The sequence below is a fragment of the Labrus mixtus genome, chromosome 16, assembly GCF_963584025.1.
Source record: "Labrus mixtus chromosome 16, fLabMix1.1, whole genome shotgun sequence".
Lineage (NCBI taxonomy): Eukaryota > Metazoa > Chordata > Actinopteri > Labriformes > Labridae > Labrus > Labrus mixtus.
Window position 1 is genome coordinate 23355828 of NC_083627.1, and position 13948 is coordinate 23369775.

The 13948-nt window shown below is 37.6% G+C and overlaps 2 protein-coding genes across 4 annotated transcripts; both read right to left on the reverse strand.

Moving 5' to 3' along the window:
- Positions 1–331: 331 nt before the first annotated feature.
- Positions 332–3782, reverse strand: psmg2 (proteasome (prosome, macropain) assembly chaperone 2). The gene is made up of 7 exons (XM_061059528.1): positions 3567–3782; positions 2313–2484; positions 2052–2110; positions 1807–1925; positions 1533–1712; positions 1046–1166; positions 332–848 (listed from the first exon to the last, which is right to left on the reverse strand). Exons 1-7 carry the CDS (start codon positions 3621–3623, stop codon positions 768–770), a joined length of 789 nt encoding a protein of 262 aa, XP_060915511.1. The 5' UTR covers positions 3624–3782; the 3' UTR covers positions 332–767.
- Positions 3783–4257: 475 nt separating this feature from the next.
- Positions 4258–9744, reverse strand: zgc:136493 (uncharacterized protein LOC692276 homolog). 3 transcript variants are annotated; one of them, XM_061059526.1, is made up of 7 exons: positions 9541–9744; positions 9212–9337; positions 6879–7257; positions 6598–6769; positions 5831–6009; positions 5642–5738; positions 4258–4899 (listed from the first exon to the last, which is right to left on the reverse strand). In XM_061059526.1, the coding sequence occupies exons 2-7, from the start codon at positions 9326–9328 to the stop codon at positions 4743–4745; spliced, it is 1101 nt and encodes a 366-aa protein (XP_060915509.1). In that variant the 5' UTR covers positions 9329–9337; positions 9541–9744; the 3' UTR covers positions 4258–4742. The 3 variants fall into 3 exon arrangements, with proteins under 3 accessions (XP_060915509.1, XP_060915508.1, XP_060915510.1); XM_061059525.1 differs by having other exon boundaries at positions 9212–9342; positions 9541–9743; XM_061059527.1 differs by lacking the exons at positions 9212–9337; positions 9541–9744 and adding an exon at positions 8246–8325.
- Positions 9745–13948: the final 4204 nt, after the last annotated feature.

Below are 13948 nucleotides of genomic sequence, written 5' to 3' on the forward strand. Positions count from 1 at the left end.
CAGTTTCACCTCTAAAGAAAATGTTGTCAGGGCATTCCTCTCCCAACAGAACAGTCCACACAGAAACCACCCAAAACAATGCAGACAGACAGGGAAACCACAAACTTAGCAAAAGAGCCTGAAAAGGTCAACGTATGAATCACAGTGTTGTCTCCTTGTTACCAATATGTACCGCTCAAACATATTGTAGGAAGGAATCAAATTACAGAGAGGCGGGTCTGCCAGGAATACAGGATGGCACCTTTCCAAACACGTTCAGTTAAACAGGCGAGGGCAGGGTCCAGTGGGCGTCACTAAAGACAGAATATGAAATCATTCCAGATAATCTCGCTTCCTTCTGCATTTTGTAGCAATCTTTTATTTGTTAGAAAAATACATTGATATGCTGCAGTATTCCAGAAGTGCATGTTGGTACGTTTTGGTCTATACATCTTAAGAGTAATAGTAAACTGTGATGAATGTTGAAAAGCTGGAGCTTCTTGTTATTTTACATCCTTGCTTTATGTCTGTTTTCATTGTTTAGAGCAGACAAACGTCCTTTCATTTAGTTCCTGGTCTTGGTATTATGAGCTTAGGGCACAAAAAAACAATCATCATTTTACTAGTAATACATTTCCACTAATGCACAAGGCTCTGTAGAATACCAAGGTGCTACAACTGGACCGCCCAGATGTCAAAGAAAACATCTGTGAGGTTTTGGAGCTTACTGCATTTCCCAGAAGCGGAGCTAAAAATAGCAAAAAAAACTAAATCCAGGTATGTGAGTATCAGAACAGCGCTGGCGGGATACCGCTGCCAAACAGAAGACTCCAGGAAGTTGGGATCTTCCATTTGTTGGGCTCTTTGCTCTGCAACGAGAATCAAGACAAAATGATTAGAGAGTGTACAGTCTTAAGTCACATGTTGTACTGCGGTGAAGAGTTCTTAAGTGCTGACTAATTCCCATTTTTTCTCTTTAGTTTCTCTCAATACTGTAAAGTATTAGAGGTTAAATATCTCTTCAACCAGACTGGAGTAAGACTGTCTGCATAAGTGTGTCACTCACAGGGTTGTCCAGCAGGTGGAGCCAGTCGTTCAGGTGGTTGACGAGCGTGAAGGAATCCGGGATGTTGTCCCCCTCCGAACAGAAGAGCAGCAGCACAGCCAGCGGGAGATCCTCCTCACAACTGAACACATCATTCAGCACGCATGGTCAGAAAATACAAAAAAAAGATCGTAAGAACATAAACCTTGTGCTAGTTTGTTAAAGTGTGCTGACAAAAACACCACATGTTGTGTGGTGTTTACAATGTGTTCTGTTATTTATTACTCAAGAGAAAGTCTAGTTGTATATAAGAACTTTACTATGACTAATTGGGCCGAGAGTGCTAACCAGCTACATGTGCCAAGTGTGAAAGTGTAATATCAACAACAATGGACATGCAGTTGAAAATACAAAACTATGAATCTTTTTTTTACTTCTTCAATCTCTGCAAAATGATAAATATAAACTGTAACAAAGACTCAAATTGAGGTCGCTCCTTTCTCTGCACCTGTCTGTGTAGAGTCCTTTGGTTATTCCTCCTCCAGGGATGTAGAGGCGTGGTTCTGTGCTGGCGTCTGTCAGTGCGGGGAAGGCCGGCACTCGCTCCATCTCCCTCCAGCCGAGCTCTTTAAACGCGTCCTCGCTCACCTTATGCAGAGACGGAGTGGCCAGGTACCTCAAAGGAGTGCTGAACACAGACACGTTTGATTTGAATACGTGATTTTAAATAGCACACAGAGAAGGAATGTCAACGATGACGTTGATGAGTTTGTGGCCGGTACCCTTGTAGCTGCTGGTCGTCCCTCTGGTAGGCGTGGCTGCTGGACAGAATGACGGTCCTGGAGAACCCGCTGGCTTTGATCCATGTCACCACAAGCTGCCTGAACTTTTTGGATTTTGTCTGCAATAGAGCACAATGAGAGCTATCAATGCAGGTAAATGGATAGTCTAAAAACTAGTTCACATGTTCTTAAAGCTCAGTTAAAAATCCTGAATTATACAATTAAAAAATGATGTCACCAACTACCTGAATAATTGGCGCCCTGATTTGAAGAACTGCCAACTTCAGTTCTGCTGCTATGTACACTGTTGATGAAAAAAGGTTGAACGATTAAATGAGGATTTGATTTCTAAATGTGTTCAAAGCCAGAAACAGAGTAAACTTTAGAGGAGCTTACTTACAAGTTATTCACAGTTTAAAAGTGTGTGTGTGTGTGTGTGTGTGTGTGTGTGTGTGTGTGTGTGTGTGTGTGTGTGTGTGTGTGTGTCAGCAGGGATCAATCATCACCTTCTGCAGGTGTGTGCAGCTCCTCTGCATCTCCTCTGCAGGTGGCATACGGGTTGTTACCAGACATAGGTATGAGACAGTCTGTGTGTATGTATCCCGCTCTGTTCATGTTGAGAGTGGACACCATGAGGTCCACAGCCAGCTGGCCCACATTACCAACAGCCACTGCTGGCTGCAGGAGAGAACACAGTTAACAGTGTTAGTTAGTTTTCATGTCTAGAGTCTGGACTTTAAGTTGGACAGAAAAATAAATCAGAGGATTATAAAAACATTTACTAATGACCAAAACTATGGATAACACACGGCATGCTGCTGTTTAATCTCACTTATCTTGTTTTGATGATCGTAGGAGGACAAAAACGTCATTGAAATAGTTCTATCAACAGAATACTTTAAGATCAGTTCAAAGTCAAATGAAGGGAGCTGATTCACACTGGCAGCAGCTGGGCGGAAATAAACACGCAGGCTAAATGTGGCCAGCTTTGAAATCTAGCAGGATTGCTAGAAAGATTAGTGCCGACTTATCGAAATTCTTGTTTTGTTGTTGTCATCATTCTTTGTCGTTGTTTTGATTTCTGTCCCTTGTTGATTTTTTTTGTCCTTGCTCCAGTTTGTTGTCTGCTTACATTTGCCTGATTTCTTTTGGAAAAGTTAGATTTTTATTTATTTATTTTTATATATAATCCTCCCTAGTCTTGAATTATGTTTGAATTGACTTGTTCCTGTGTATTTTGCTGTTGTATGTTCATCCTCTTTAAGAGTTTGTATAAACATTTTTTGTACATGTTAAATTTGTCAATAAAGACGGTTCAAAAAAAAAAAAAAAATGTCGCCAGCTAACTCAGAAGTTCTGCAAGCTAACAACAGTATGGCGAGGGAATTTAAAACATATTACATTAATACAAAATGGTACCAACTATCGTAGGATTTTTATTAATTATCATTGTGAAATATGTACTATAATAATAATATAATAATATATAAATAATAATAAAATATATAAGCGTCTTTGAGTATTTAGAAAAGCGCTATATAAATCTAATTTATTATTATTATTAAAATGTCCAACTTTCTTGAACGCGTCTACCGAACTGATTTAACTTTACAGACACAGTATGACAAGACTTTGAGACGGAAATAAAGTTAGAGCACTTAGACATCTGTTATAACACATACCTAAATCAGACATATCAATAAGTTACTACACTGGAGTCTTATCCTCTAAACGAAACTAAGTCCAGATGTAACACTCACCATGACCAGGGTGAAATCTTTGAAGGAGGGCGGTGAGTTTTGTGAAGAGATAAACATGGTGTTGTTGAGAGTGCAGATGCACAGAGTCAAACAGAAGAAGAACTGGAGATGTTAATCAAGTTACGTTATTTATTTGCCCAAAATGTTATTCCCCCGGCAGTTTTTCACTTCTATTTTCATGCCTGGTGTTGTGGGCCTTTAGGTCTCTCTCTACGCGTCGACTCTTGATGATTAGATAGGTTTAGTACATGTTGTCAATGCCTGAATTTAAATTTTACAAGCGACTTTATTTTGGGGATTAAAACCCAATAGTAAAGGTAAAGCCGCATGATATTATCTCTTTTGAATCCGTCAATTTCCTCTCATGTTGAAATATTTTTTTAGCAGTTGCATTATAATCAGGCATAGTCACGGCCAGCGGCAGCTTCACAAAGATGTTGTGCATTGTAGAGATCAGCAACTCCGCTTAAAAATAGTGCAAACACATTTACAATATTATCAAAAAGGGTGCCTTTTTTATTTTGACTGATGTGAACCATTTAATGATTTTTGAAAACTTAAGGTTAAACATTTCTTAGATTTAGTTGAAGGATAAACTCAAAACAGCCCAACGAGTCTGAAACAGAAGATACTTTTATTTGCTAACCTGTAACTAGAAGCACAAGAGGGAAGGAAAACAAAGATCACTTAATCATTTCAAAAGTGTAAATTATTTATTAGAGGCATTTCAACCATGGCTCAACTTATTTAACTTGTTTGACCCTGCTGACCACAAATGTTTTGCTGGTGTTGTTAATGATAGTGAGGACTTGGAAAAACAGACAGTCATGAAAGATGATGCTGTGTGGAAGGAATTGATCCTAAATATAAATGTGTAAAATCAGAGGTAGCTTTATTTCTTCTTATCTTATTTGTTTTTAGGCATTGCAGAATTTTCTATTTTTTATGTAAGTTATTCAATAAAAAAAATGAGGTGCAGCTACACTAACACATTTATCTCAACTTATAATTTCTCATCCAACATTTGTTCACAGACCTGTGGTTTTAAACATGTCTAATTGATACTGCAGTCATTTTAAAACAGTTTTAAACAGTTATAACACTCATTACAGTAGATCATTGGACGGGTTAAGACCTATAAAAAGTACTTCATTTTGCAACAATGAATCTGTGAAGTTATTTTGGCTTGACTTCATTGGGAATAGATTGCCCGTTCACTGCAGCCACGGCGTTGTCAACCATCCTCTGCACCATCTTTCTTGTTGTATTATGAGTGTTGGTGCCGACGTGGGGAGTGATGAGCACATTAGGAAGGTGAAGGAGAGGATGATCCCTGCAGAAGAAGAAAAGGAGGAGGAGGAAGAGCAGTTAGGAGGGAGTTAAGATGGTGAATTTAAAATGTGGATTTGAAATCGTTAACACAAAGCAAAGCAACAGTTTTTAATTATAGCTTAGTTTTTGGTCTCCAACAACTCATGAGGGAAATATCTGGCAATGTTATAGTTAAATACCCAACTTTATGTTCAATTCTACAATTCTACAATTCACTTAGCAGACGCTTTTATCCAAAGCGATGTACATCAAAGAGTAAGTACAACACAAGTAAGGATCTAAAAAAAAGGAACAATGTCAGTAAGAGCAAACAATCAGCTTTGAGTCTGATTGGACACACAGGTGCTGACAGGAAGTGACCAGAGGCAAAGTACAACATTGAGGGCAGTTTTTGAGAGCTCTAATCAGTATAGAAACCATCTTATAAGTCGTCGTTATCAAACAAAAACCATCGTCATTACCATCATCATCATCAATAATATGGAGACCATCATCATTAAGTTAGTAGGTATTCATGAAAGAGCTGGCTCTTTAGCTTTTTCTTAAAGGTGCAGAGGGACTCTGCAGATCAAATGGAGTCTGGAAGTTCACCAGTTGTTTCTAACTGGGTCCATCAGCTGTTTGGTGCTAGATAGGTAGAATATAGTTGTTATAACTTAATTTAGCTTCCTGCTATGGCTGGTACAATGACAAAATAGAATATATATAGAAATATTACTCAGGTTAAAGATAATATGTAAGACCTTGGTAAAGGTTCAGGGTGAGTCACGTCCAATGCTGCCGCACAAATCGTTCCAGACTGCAGCGCTTTGACTAAAGCATCCTGGTCCACCACCAGACCTGAGACATGACAAGAAACAAGATAACAGGTTTCATTTCAGAATAACTCCAACAGTTAACTTCTGCAATTGTTGAACTGAAATGACGCTCACCCCTGCTGATGTTCACCAGTGTTGCTGTGGGTTTCATGAGGGAGAGCTCTCGGTGGCTGATCAGACTCGTGGTTTCAGGGGTCAGGTTGACCGACAGCACGACAAAGTCTGACTCGTGCAGCAGGTCGTCCATGTTCGCACAGTAACTCGCCCCGGCCGCCTGCTCGTCTTCAGAGCTCCTGAACAGCACAGAGAAAAGATCAAGCTGACAGCAAACAGAGTACAGCTGAACAAGATTATGATTAGTTTAAATATGTTTTAAATATATGTCATTACAGCAGTGATATATCTGCAAACTGAGAAAGCTTACTTGCAATTTTACAATGTACTACATACCTAATTATAGGTTTAGTGCCAGAATTGGATATACATTTGTAAGAAGAAATCACTAAAACTTGTTTAAATTGTACTCAATACAATACAATTTTGTTCTTAAGATCAGATATATTATGCACTCAATGTCAGTTCAGAAGCTCAACACACATTATTGAGATATTTGTGTAATACATGTAGTTTATTTATTTACAATCAACTGTCTTTTTTGCAGCTGACCTCAGTGACTCAGGTTTTCTTTTTTCATTTTTTTTATTAACCAAAACCCTTCTTAATGAACAAAATCATATTTGTAACATAACAATAAGTAAGGTCTTTTACCTGTTCTTTTGTAAAGTGTCTCGAGATAACACTTGTTATGAGTTGACGCTATACAAATAAAAATGGATTGATTGATTGAATTGATATTGAACTTTTTCTATGATGAAACTGACCTCCTGTTCCTATTGTGATACAGGATCTTCATGTCAAACCCTTTTGCTCTTTGAGCTATCTTGCAGCCGATGTGTCCCATTCCAATAATCCCCAGAGTCGACCCTGTGACCTCTACTCCCATCAGGTCTAGTGGTACGTGGGTGGTCTTTTTGTACGTGGCTATTTGGTGACCTAGTTCAACATAAAACACAGACGTTTGGAATAACAAAAACTGATAACTAACTAAATGGAATTGATTTGATTTAGTTTAGTTGCCTGTTTGTTTGTTTCTTTAACTCACCCTGAACAATCTTTCGTGCTGATCCCAGCAGCAGAGCCATTGCGATATCTGCCGTGGCATCGCTCACCACACCAGGTGTGTTGGTTACCTTTACTCCCAGGCTGTTTATGTATGGCACATCCAGGTGGTCGATGCCCACTCCTCCGTTGGAGACCACCTTCAGCGAGGGGAGCAAGCGGAGAAATGAGGGCTCGGTCGGGGGGAGGCTCCACCACACGAATATGGCCTGGATCTTAGGACCGTACAGCTGGGAGTTTTGATGGAAGTCTTTGAGGCAGATGATGTTGAAGTGTTGTTTCATTATATCAGTGAATTCCTCCAGGTAACTGTTTTCGCCCTCCTTGGAGAACAGAGCCCATGGTTTGTTGTCCTCCATTACCTGGAGAGATTTAACAGAAATTAAAAGTTGGACAAGCATTCAAACACTTTCATTCAGAAAATGTCCATGAGTAGGTAGAGATTAAGCAAATGGTTTCAGATTTAACTGTCTTTTAATGATACTATATCCAAGTGTTATAAAAGGCTACTTAGAGGCCAGCATTTACAATTGCCCTGACTGCCCAGACCTACAGGAGGTTAAAAGACAGGCCTTTTCTTTAATCAAGAATGTGACATTTAAACTTATAGTGTAATCAACTCTATATTTGGTTTTTAGAACCATATGCACCGGAAAACAGTCTGTTTAAAACATGTTTGAGTAATAAGCTGGAAAAATCAACAACACAGGCATTTCTGTAGAAAAACTAGGCCTATGTAATGTATCTCAAGTTAATCTATAATGACTGAAATTAGATAGAAAAAGCTTGCCTAGGCTTGGCCAAAGGTTAAAATAAACAAATATAATAAAAGACCTGCCAACCAGCACATTTACATTTTCATTTTTCAGTAATTATCACATTAAAAAACCTGGAAAGAAAAAAGTAAGTTATAACTGGGGGGGTTATTTAGACTACGGCCTCTGAACAGTTGCTAGGCAACCAAAAAGAACCGATATAAAGTCACTGCTCTCCTTGGACGGATATTTACCATAGACTGTAAATATTACTATAGATATTTACTGTCTGTATGCTAAGCTGAGAGAGTGTTTGATGTTGCTTTATCTTTATTTAACTGACATTGCTATTTATATTCTCACATTTTGCAATCAACATTTCACTTAATTACTGTTTAATTTATCGAGTGAATGTTTCACTATGAACACGTGAATCCAAGATGGATGTCGCAGATCACTTCACATTTAACTAAGCCTACACAGACATTAGCTTACTACACGTTAAATAAAACATTAAATACAACTGACGCATTTTAAGGTCACAATCTAATAATTCAGCAATGCAGGAGGAACTCTGCAAAGGTTAGGGACTAACCGGAATCTACTCAAAAGTGTATCCGCCTCTGGTTTCTTTCTGCTCTTGAACCAGGAACAACAATATGGGGAGTGTCGAAGATTTCAAAATAAAAGCTTCTCTCCTCAACAACGACATTCATCGCTTCTAGGCCTACTACATTAGCCTATACTTTTATATTATCAAGATGACACCAACATAAATAATGGCAATAATGACTGCTTTTTAAAACGTACTTTTTCATTTATTATTTGTTCTAGTTTTCTGTTGTTTAAGTCGGTCATGCAGTATAGGCTATGTTTTCATATGATTATCAATATGAAACATGTCAAACTCAATGAACTGGTGATGGGAATATACAACAGACTGTAAATAATATGAATAAATCTGTTGCCCCTGTGCATGCTGGAAGGCTTTCACTATAGTCACAGAGATGTGGGTCAGAAAGGTCATCAAGACTATCCTGTTTAATGGCTAACCTTTTTAAAAATGATGCTTAAACCAAACAGGGGGCTGGGAAAAGTGGTATAGCTTTGGACTCTGACCCATACCTCAGCCAAGGCATCTTTCATTCTCCCTGTTTTATGTATTTGAAAATGGCCAATTTTGAAATGTAATTTCTCAACTAATTGTTCCTCCACTTATTTTACTTTTAATCATTATTTATAGAATAATAATTTATGATTTAACCCTTCATATCTGGTAACTGTCCATGTATTTTTTTTGTACTCCAGTGCTATGAAGCTGTAATTAAATTCCAAACCTTAATCTTGATGACATTGCTTTGACATGATTATGTTTTTTTCTTACACTGTAAAAACTCAAAAGTTGTGTGTGATCAGTGCATTGTCCTTTTGAACTGCACTTGTTTGCACTGAACTAAAAAAGTTGACTTAAGTTTAAGAAAAACAAACATCATATTCGCCCTTTTGCCAACGACATTCAACAAAACAAAAATATGTTTTTTTATCCAAATCACACAAATACCTTTTTGTGTTGCATGTGACAAGCAGATCTGTGCAGGTTAGCGACTCTCAGAAGACGGTATGTTTGTGCTGGATCCCACAGTGTTTTCATACATCGGACAAAGCAGAGACTTCGCATTCTGAGCTGCTAATCTCTACAGTGTTGGACAAAAAAATAAATTAAAAAAATGTCATGCATTTAAAGTAAAGTCAAAGAAAATCAAATAGCCATGAATAAATGATTGTCATGACACTTGTGGGTCAACAGACTTATGGGTGCTCAGAGAGACAATTCATTTTATTATTTGAAAACGGCATTACATTTTCACTTACAGTTGGCTAAGCTCTCACCTTGCTGGAAGTATAGTTTCTGACTCTCTGCTGTAAGTTGCAGAAACTGGGTGTCAAGAGGAAGACATCCAGCTGTTCTTGATAGTATCTGACCTCCTGTTGTACTTTAACTGAAGTTTCACGTTCAGAGACTGATCATAGAGTCGTCTGCACCCAGTGGCATTTTTCATTCAGGCACAGTGAGTGGCTGCAGCAGGCAGACCTCCAGGCTTGTGATTGCATAAGACTGAGCAAAGCAACCAATGGTCGTGTATTTTCCCACCGCCCATAAAGAGACAGTGCACACACAAAACAACCCGTAGAGATCTAGCTTTTAATACTTTTTGGGTTGACTTACTGTCCTTTTTGCAGTTTTTCCCCCTTCTTAGTGCCATCATTTTACCCAGCGAGTTCTTGTTTTTATGAAGAATCTGATGATCCTGAAAGAGGACGTGAAGCAACTGTAGCGGCAATTAATGATTGGAATTGCTAGAGCATGTAATTGGAAGTGCATGCATGCAGACAGTTCAGCAACAAAACATACCACTAAACAAAAATCTATTTATTATAAATATATGCAAATTGTGTCAAATACAAACCTTTGGTTTGATAAGAAAGGCGGATAAATAACATTTGTAAAAATGTGCCTAGACTCACATTATCATGTTTTATAAAAAGCCAGGTTTTTGAGTTAGTTATCAAGCTATTTGACCAAACCGATTTTTAATTTGTGAACTTTTGGCCTCTGTGAGACTTTGCAGGAAGCCCTGATGGTATCATTTTGCTAAAAAACAAACAAAAAAAAAACAACATCAACTTAACTACATTAGCTACATTCACCACAAGGTTTTCTACCCTCTAGGAACCAATGCCTTTTGAATCTGAAACCACTAGGTGGCAGTAACAGTTTAACATGAGCCTGGCTTATAAAGTGGCCATGCATAGAGTTTACATGTGTTTGAATGGGCTTACCTGTTTGAGTCTTTAAACTGTGGCTCTCCCTGCATCTCTGCTGTGTGCAGTAGTGTTCTTTATTTTGAGTGGGATGGTTGACTATAGCTAACTTAGTTTGTTTTATTTGCAATAGCATATCATAAGAACAACAGAAAACACTGTGTGGTTCCCAACATTTTTAGCATACCATCTACTCCTTGTGACCGATTAAATGGAAAGTATGAGCAGGTTATTGCCTTATAGTCTAGACCAGAGAGTGATTTTAAGTTCACATGATTTTGCATCAGCAGGGTCCTGCAGATGTAAAGACCTTTTTATCACATAAAAATCAATCATGCCTAAGAACAACTTATCCATCTCAAGTCTCCTCGGAATAAGTGATCATCAACCTTTAAAATAGTTTACCTTAACCAAAAGCTGACAAGATTTATTGTAACTGTAACATTTTTGCAGGAATAACTTTTGTTTTTTGTAAATGTGCGATATCAATAAATTACCTTGAGTTTCCTTGACTTATTGAGCATGCATGCTGATTTTTTATTTTTTTATTTTAGCCTACCTTTATTTTACCAGGTAGTCTCATTGAAATTTTGTAATCTTTTTTTCAGTGGCAAATAAAATAATAAAAAACATTGAAGTAACAGATATCAAAAACACAAAGTAGATGCATGGCCAATACACACATCAGACAAACACATTAAAAGTCAAGTCAAGTGTCCAATGCAGGGCTGTTAACATAGACAACTCCCAATTGATTTAGATTGGTGGTCTTTCAGCATCGCTTTAAATTCCACTAGAGTGACCAGATCACTCAGACACAAGTCGGCCTGTAGTGTGTTCCAGGCTTTGACTTCAGATGCATTCTCTCACTCCTGGATTTTGTCATTAAAGATTTTTCCATTGCTGTATTTAATTATGTTTCTCTTTAATAGCGTGTCAAACATTGGATTATGTTTAATGCAGCTTCACTCTGGATTTGGTAACAGTTAGTAACAAGGAGTTAGATATGATGTGATTGTCTACATGTGTGTGTAAAGTAATGGTCTGTCTGCGTGTGTGTTTATGCCCGTGAGTCCTGCAACAATCCAGAGCATCGGTGAGGGCCATGTGTGCGAGGCAGCTGTAGATCAGCAGCTTACCTGCTGATTCACTATTGCATAATCTCACCACCTTCATTTATCTGCTTCTCACTCCTCCCCCCACTCCTGTATCTACCATCCCTCTTCACCTCCACCGATCTCTTCTTCATTGTTTTTCTCAATCCCTCTTATCAACTCCCCCAAATTTACAGGAGTCAACAAGGCATCTATCAAGTTAAGATCTCAAGCCAATCTTCCATCTGCTGCCACATCCAGCAGCAGGAGAGTTTTTAAGAAAGTGCTGACTCACATGAATTATTTCATTTCTGCTTCATTCTCCAAATTCCCATAGCGGGAATTTTTCCCATTTTATGAAATATCCTACTACTGTGTTTCAGGCTGCAAGTTTTAAAAAGGCAGGGAATATTTAAAAATCTACGACGGAGGATTAGATTTTAATTTTCGAGATTAAAGTTTATTCTCGTAAATTTGCGACTTTAATCTCGTAAATTTACAACTTTAATCTTGAAATTTTTTTTTTTTTACGTGGCCCTAATCCTCCGTCGTAAAAATCCTCACCATTTCATTGTGAACATTTTAAGAAATAGGGGGCTGTTTTCAAGTTAAAATAATACATTTGATAACTCATTAGCTACAGTTAGAAGTCAACTAATGCTAGCATTAACCGCCTCCAGCTATCTTTACTGTTTTTAATGGAAACAGTACAATAGCAAAGGCATCATTTCCTAGCTAACATTACCATTAGCTTGAACAGTGTTAAAGTGTTAGCTTGCTTACTTGGTTATTCTTTGCTTATAGTTTTCTTTGCCAAAAGTTTAGATAAGTAGCCTACAGTCCTAGCTAACATTTCTGTGGTAATTTATTTTAGCCATACAGTTTTCTAACTGTAGTGTTAGCTTAGGAATGTTTGAATACTTATGTTAATTGTTGTCTAAGGTAGCTATAAATTAATGAATATGTTTTTTTTAAATGAAATATGGCCTGGATTGTCTTTGTCTTTTTAGTTGGAATATACAGGAAGTTAAAAAAGTAACCATATCCCTAAATCCCTATGGTTTCTGGGACACAGCAATATGACATTATGAGCTTTTAACACCATCCACCATAACGTCAGAGACAAATTGCTATTTTGTCAATATGGTAAATTAAAAGCATTTTGGATATTGTTGACAACTTTTGTCCTTGATTAAAAACATCAAAGATCCGTCACATGACGTCAAATAAGAGGTTAGTTGTATTCTCAGGCAAATGCAACACACATTACAGATATTTGCTCAAAGTAGCTCAACACCTGTATCTCCTTATAAATTCTTTACAACCACGAAACAACATTGTGTGGTGCATTTCACTGTGTCATGTTTGCAAACAGGTGAAGACTTAGTGTTGGCTCTACCTGACCAGTGGTGTCACGCTTTGTATTGTACAGCATGTCGGGAAGACTAGCCTAAGTGATAAAGTCCTTAGGATAACTCTCTATAATAGATTGCTGACGTGAGTCCTCAGCCTGACTCAGCTTATCAGTGCCACAGAGCTGTTTGAAGTCAAGGTGTAGCTGCTTCTCACTCTGCCTCCTCCAAGCAGATAAAAATAAAACTCCTGAACAATGAAGATGACTCGGCTGTACCTTTTATAAATGGTGTCTCTGTTGCAGTGTCAAATCTGCATCCTTGATTTTTACGGCTGAAGAAAATCACAGTTCACTTCATTTTAAAAGTACAAAAAGAAAGTTTAAACAATCAAGATGATGCAGCTAAAGCCCAAAGTCAATACAATATTTAATAAAAAATAGGAAAATAAATCACTCATCCATTAGAACCAGTGGGCCATGAGCATAAATTATTCCTTGTAAAAGTATTAATTATGCACAACAAATTTGAACAATATCTTTTTTAATTATTATTCAGGCTTCTCTTTAATGAGTGCACAAATAACTTTGATTCTGCAATAGTTTGTGGAGGTGAAGCTGTAAAATCAAACAGTAAGCAGGGAGCTCAGGGTGGGAAGACAAAACATGTGATGTCTGCTTTCAGTAGTGAATCTGACAATTACTAACATTTCACTGCTTCTCAATTGATGAGCAACTAAAAAGACCATTGAAAAGTTAAATACCAGAGAACATTTATCAAGGTAAAACATATCGGTTTGATAAGGTTATTATACAATTAGACAACAGTTAATGCAAGCAATCAAAGTCTTTCCATGCTAACGTTAGGTTAGCTAGATTGTGCCTTTCTAGCTTACATTACAGTAGTGAGGAATTTACACCCTTCCTGTCTATTCTAACAAATTAAAATATTAGCTTTTTGGCCACTTACTTAGCTAACAGTATTTCTTCCTAGTTGTCAGAATGCTAGCGTTAGCTGTTTAAAACTGTA

What these genes read in the sequence shown, in the direction of transcription:
- zgc:136493 (XM_061059526.1), bottom strand. Translation starts at nt 9,328, where the DNA reads ATGCGAAGTCTCTGCTTTGTCCGATGTATGAAAACACTGTGGGATCCA. An exon ending in AGCACGAAAGATTGTTCAGG is followed by an intron (nt 6,770 to 6,878) that starts GTGAGTTAAAGA and finishes ATGTTGAACTAG; the next exon opens with GTCACCAAATAGCCACGTAC. An exon ending in CACCCTGAACCTTTACCAAG is followed by an intron (nt 4,900 to 5,641) that starts GTCTTACATATT and finishes CTTCTTCTGCAG; the next exon opens with GGATCATCCTCTCCTTCACC.
- psmg2 (XM_061059528.1), bottom strand. Translation starts at nt 3,623, where the DNA reads ATGTTTATCTCTTCACAAAACTCACCGCCCTCCTTCAAAGATTTCACC. An exon ending in TCAGGGCGCCAATTATTCAG is followed by an intron (nt 1,926 to 2,051) that starts GTAGTTGGTGAC and finishes GCTCTATTGCAG; the next exon opens with ACAAAATCCAAAAAGTTCAG. An exon ending in TCCACCTGCTGGACAACCCT is followed by an intron (nt 849 to 1,045) that starts GTGAGTGACACA and finishes TTCTCGTTGCAG; the next exon opens with AGCAAAGAGCCCAACAAATG.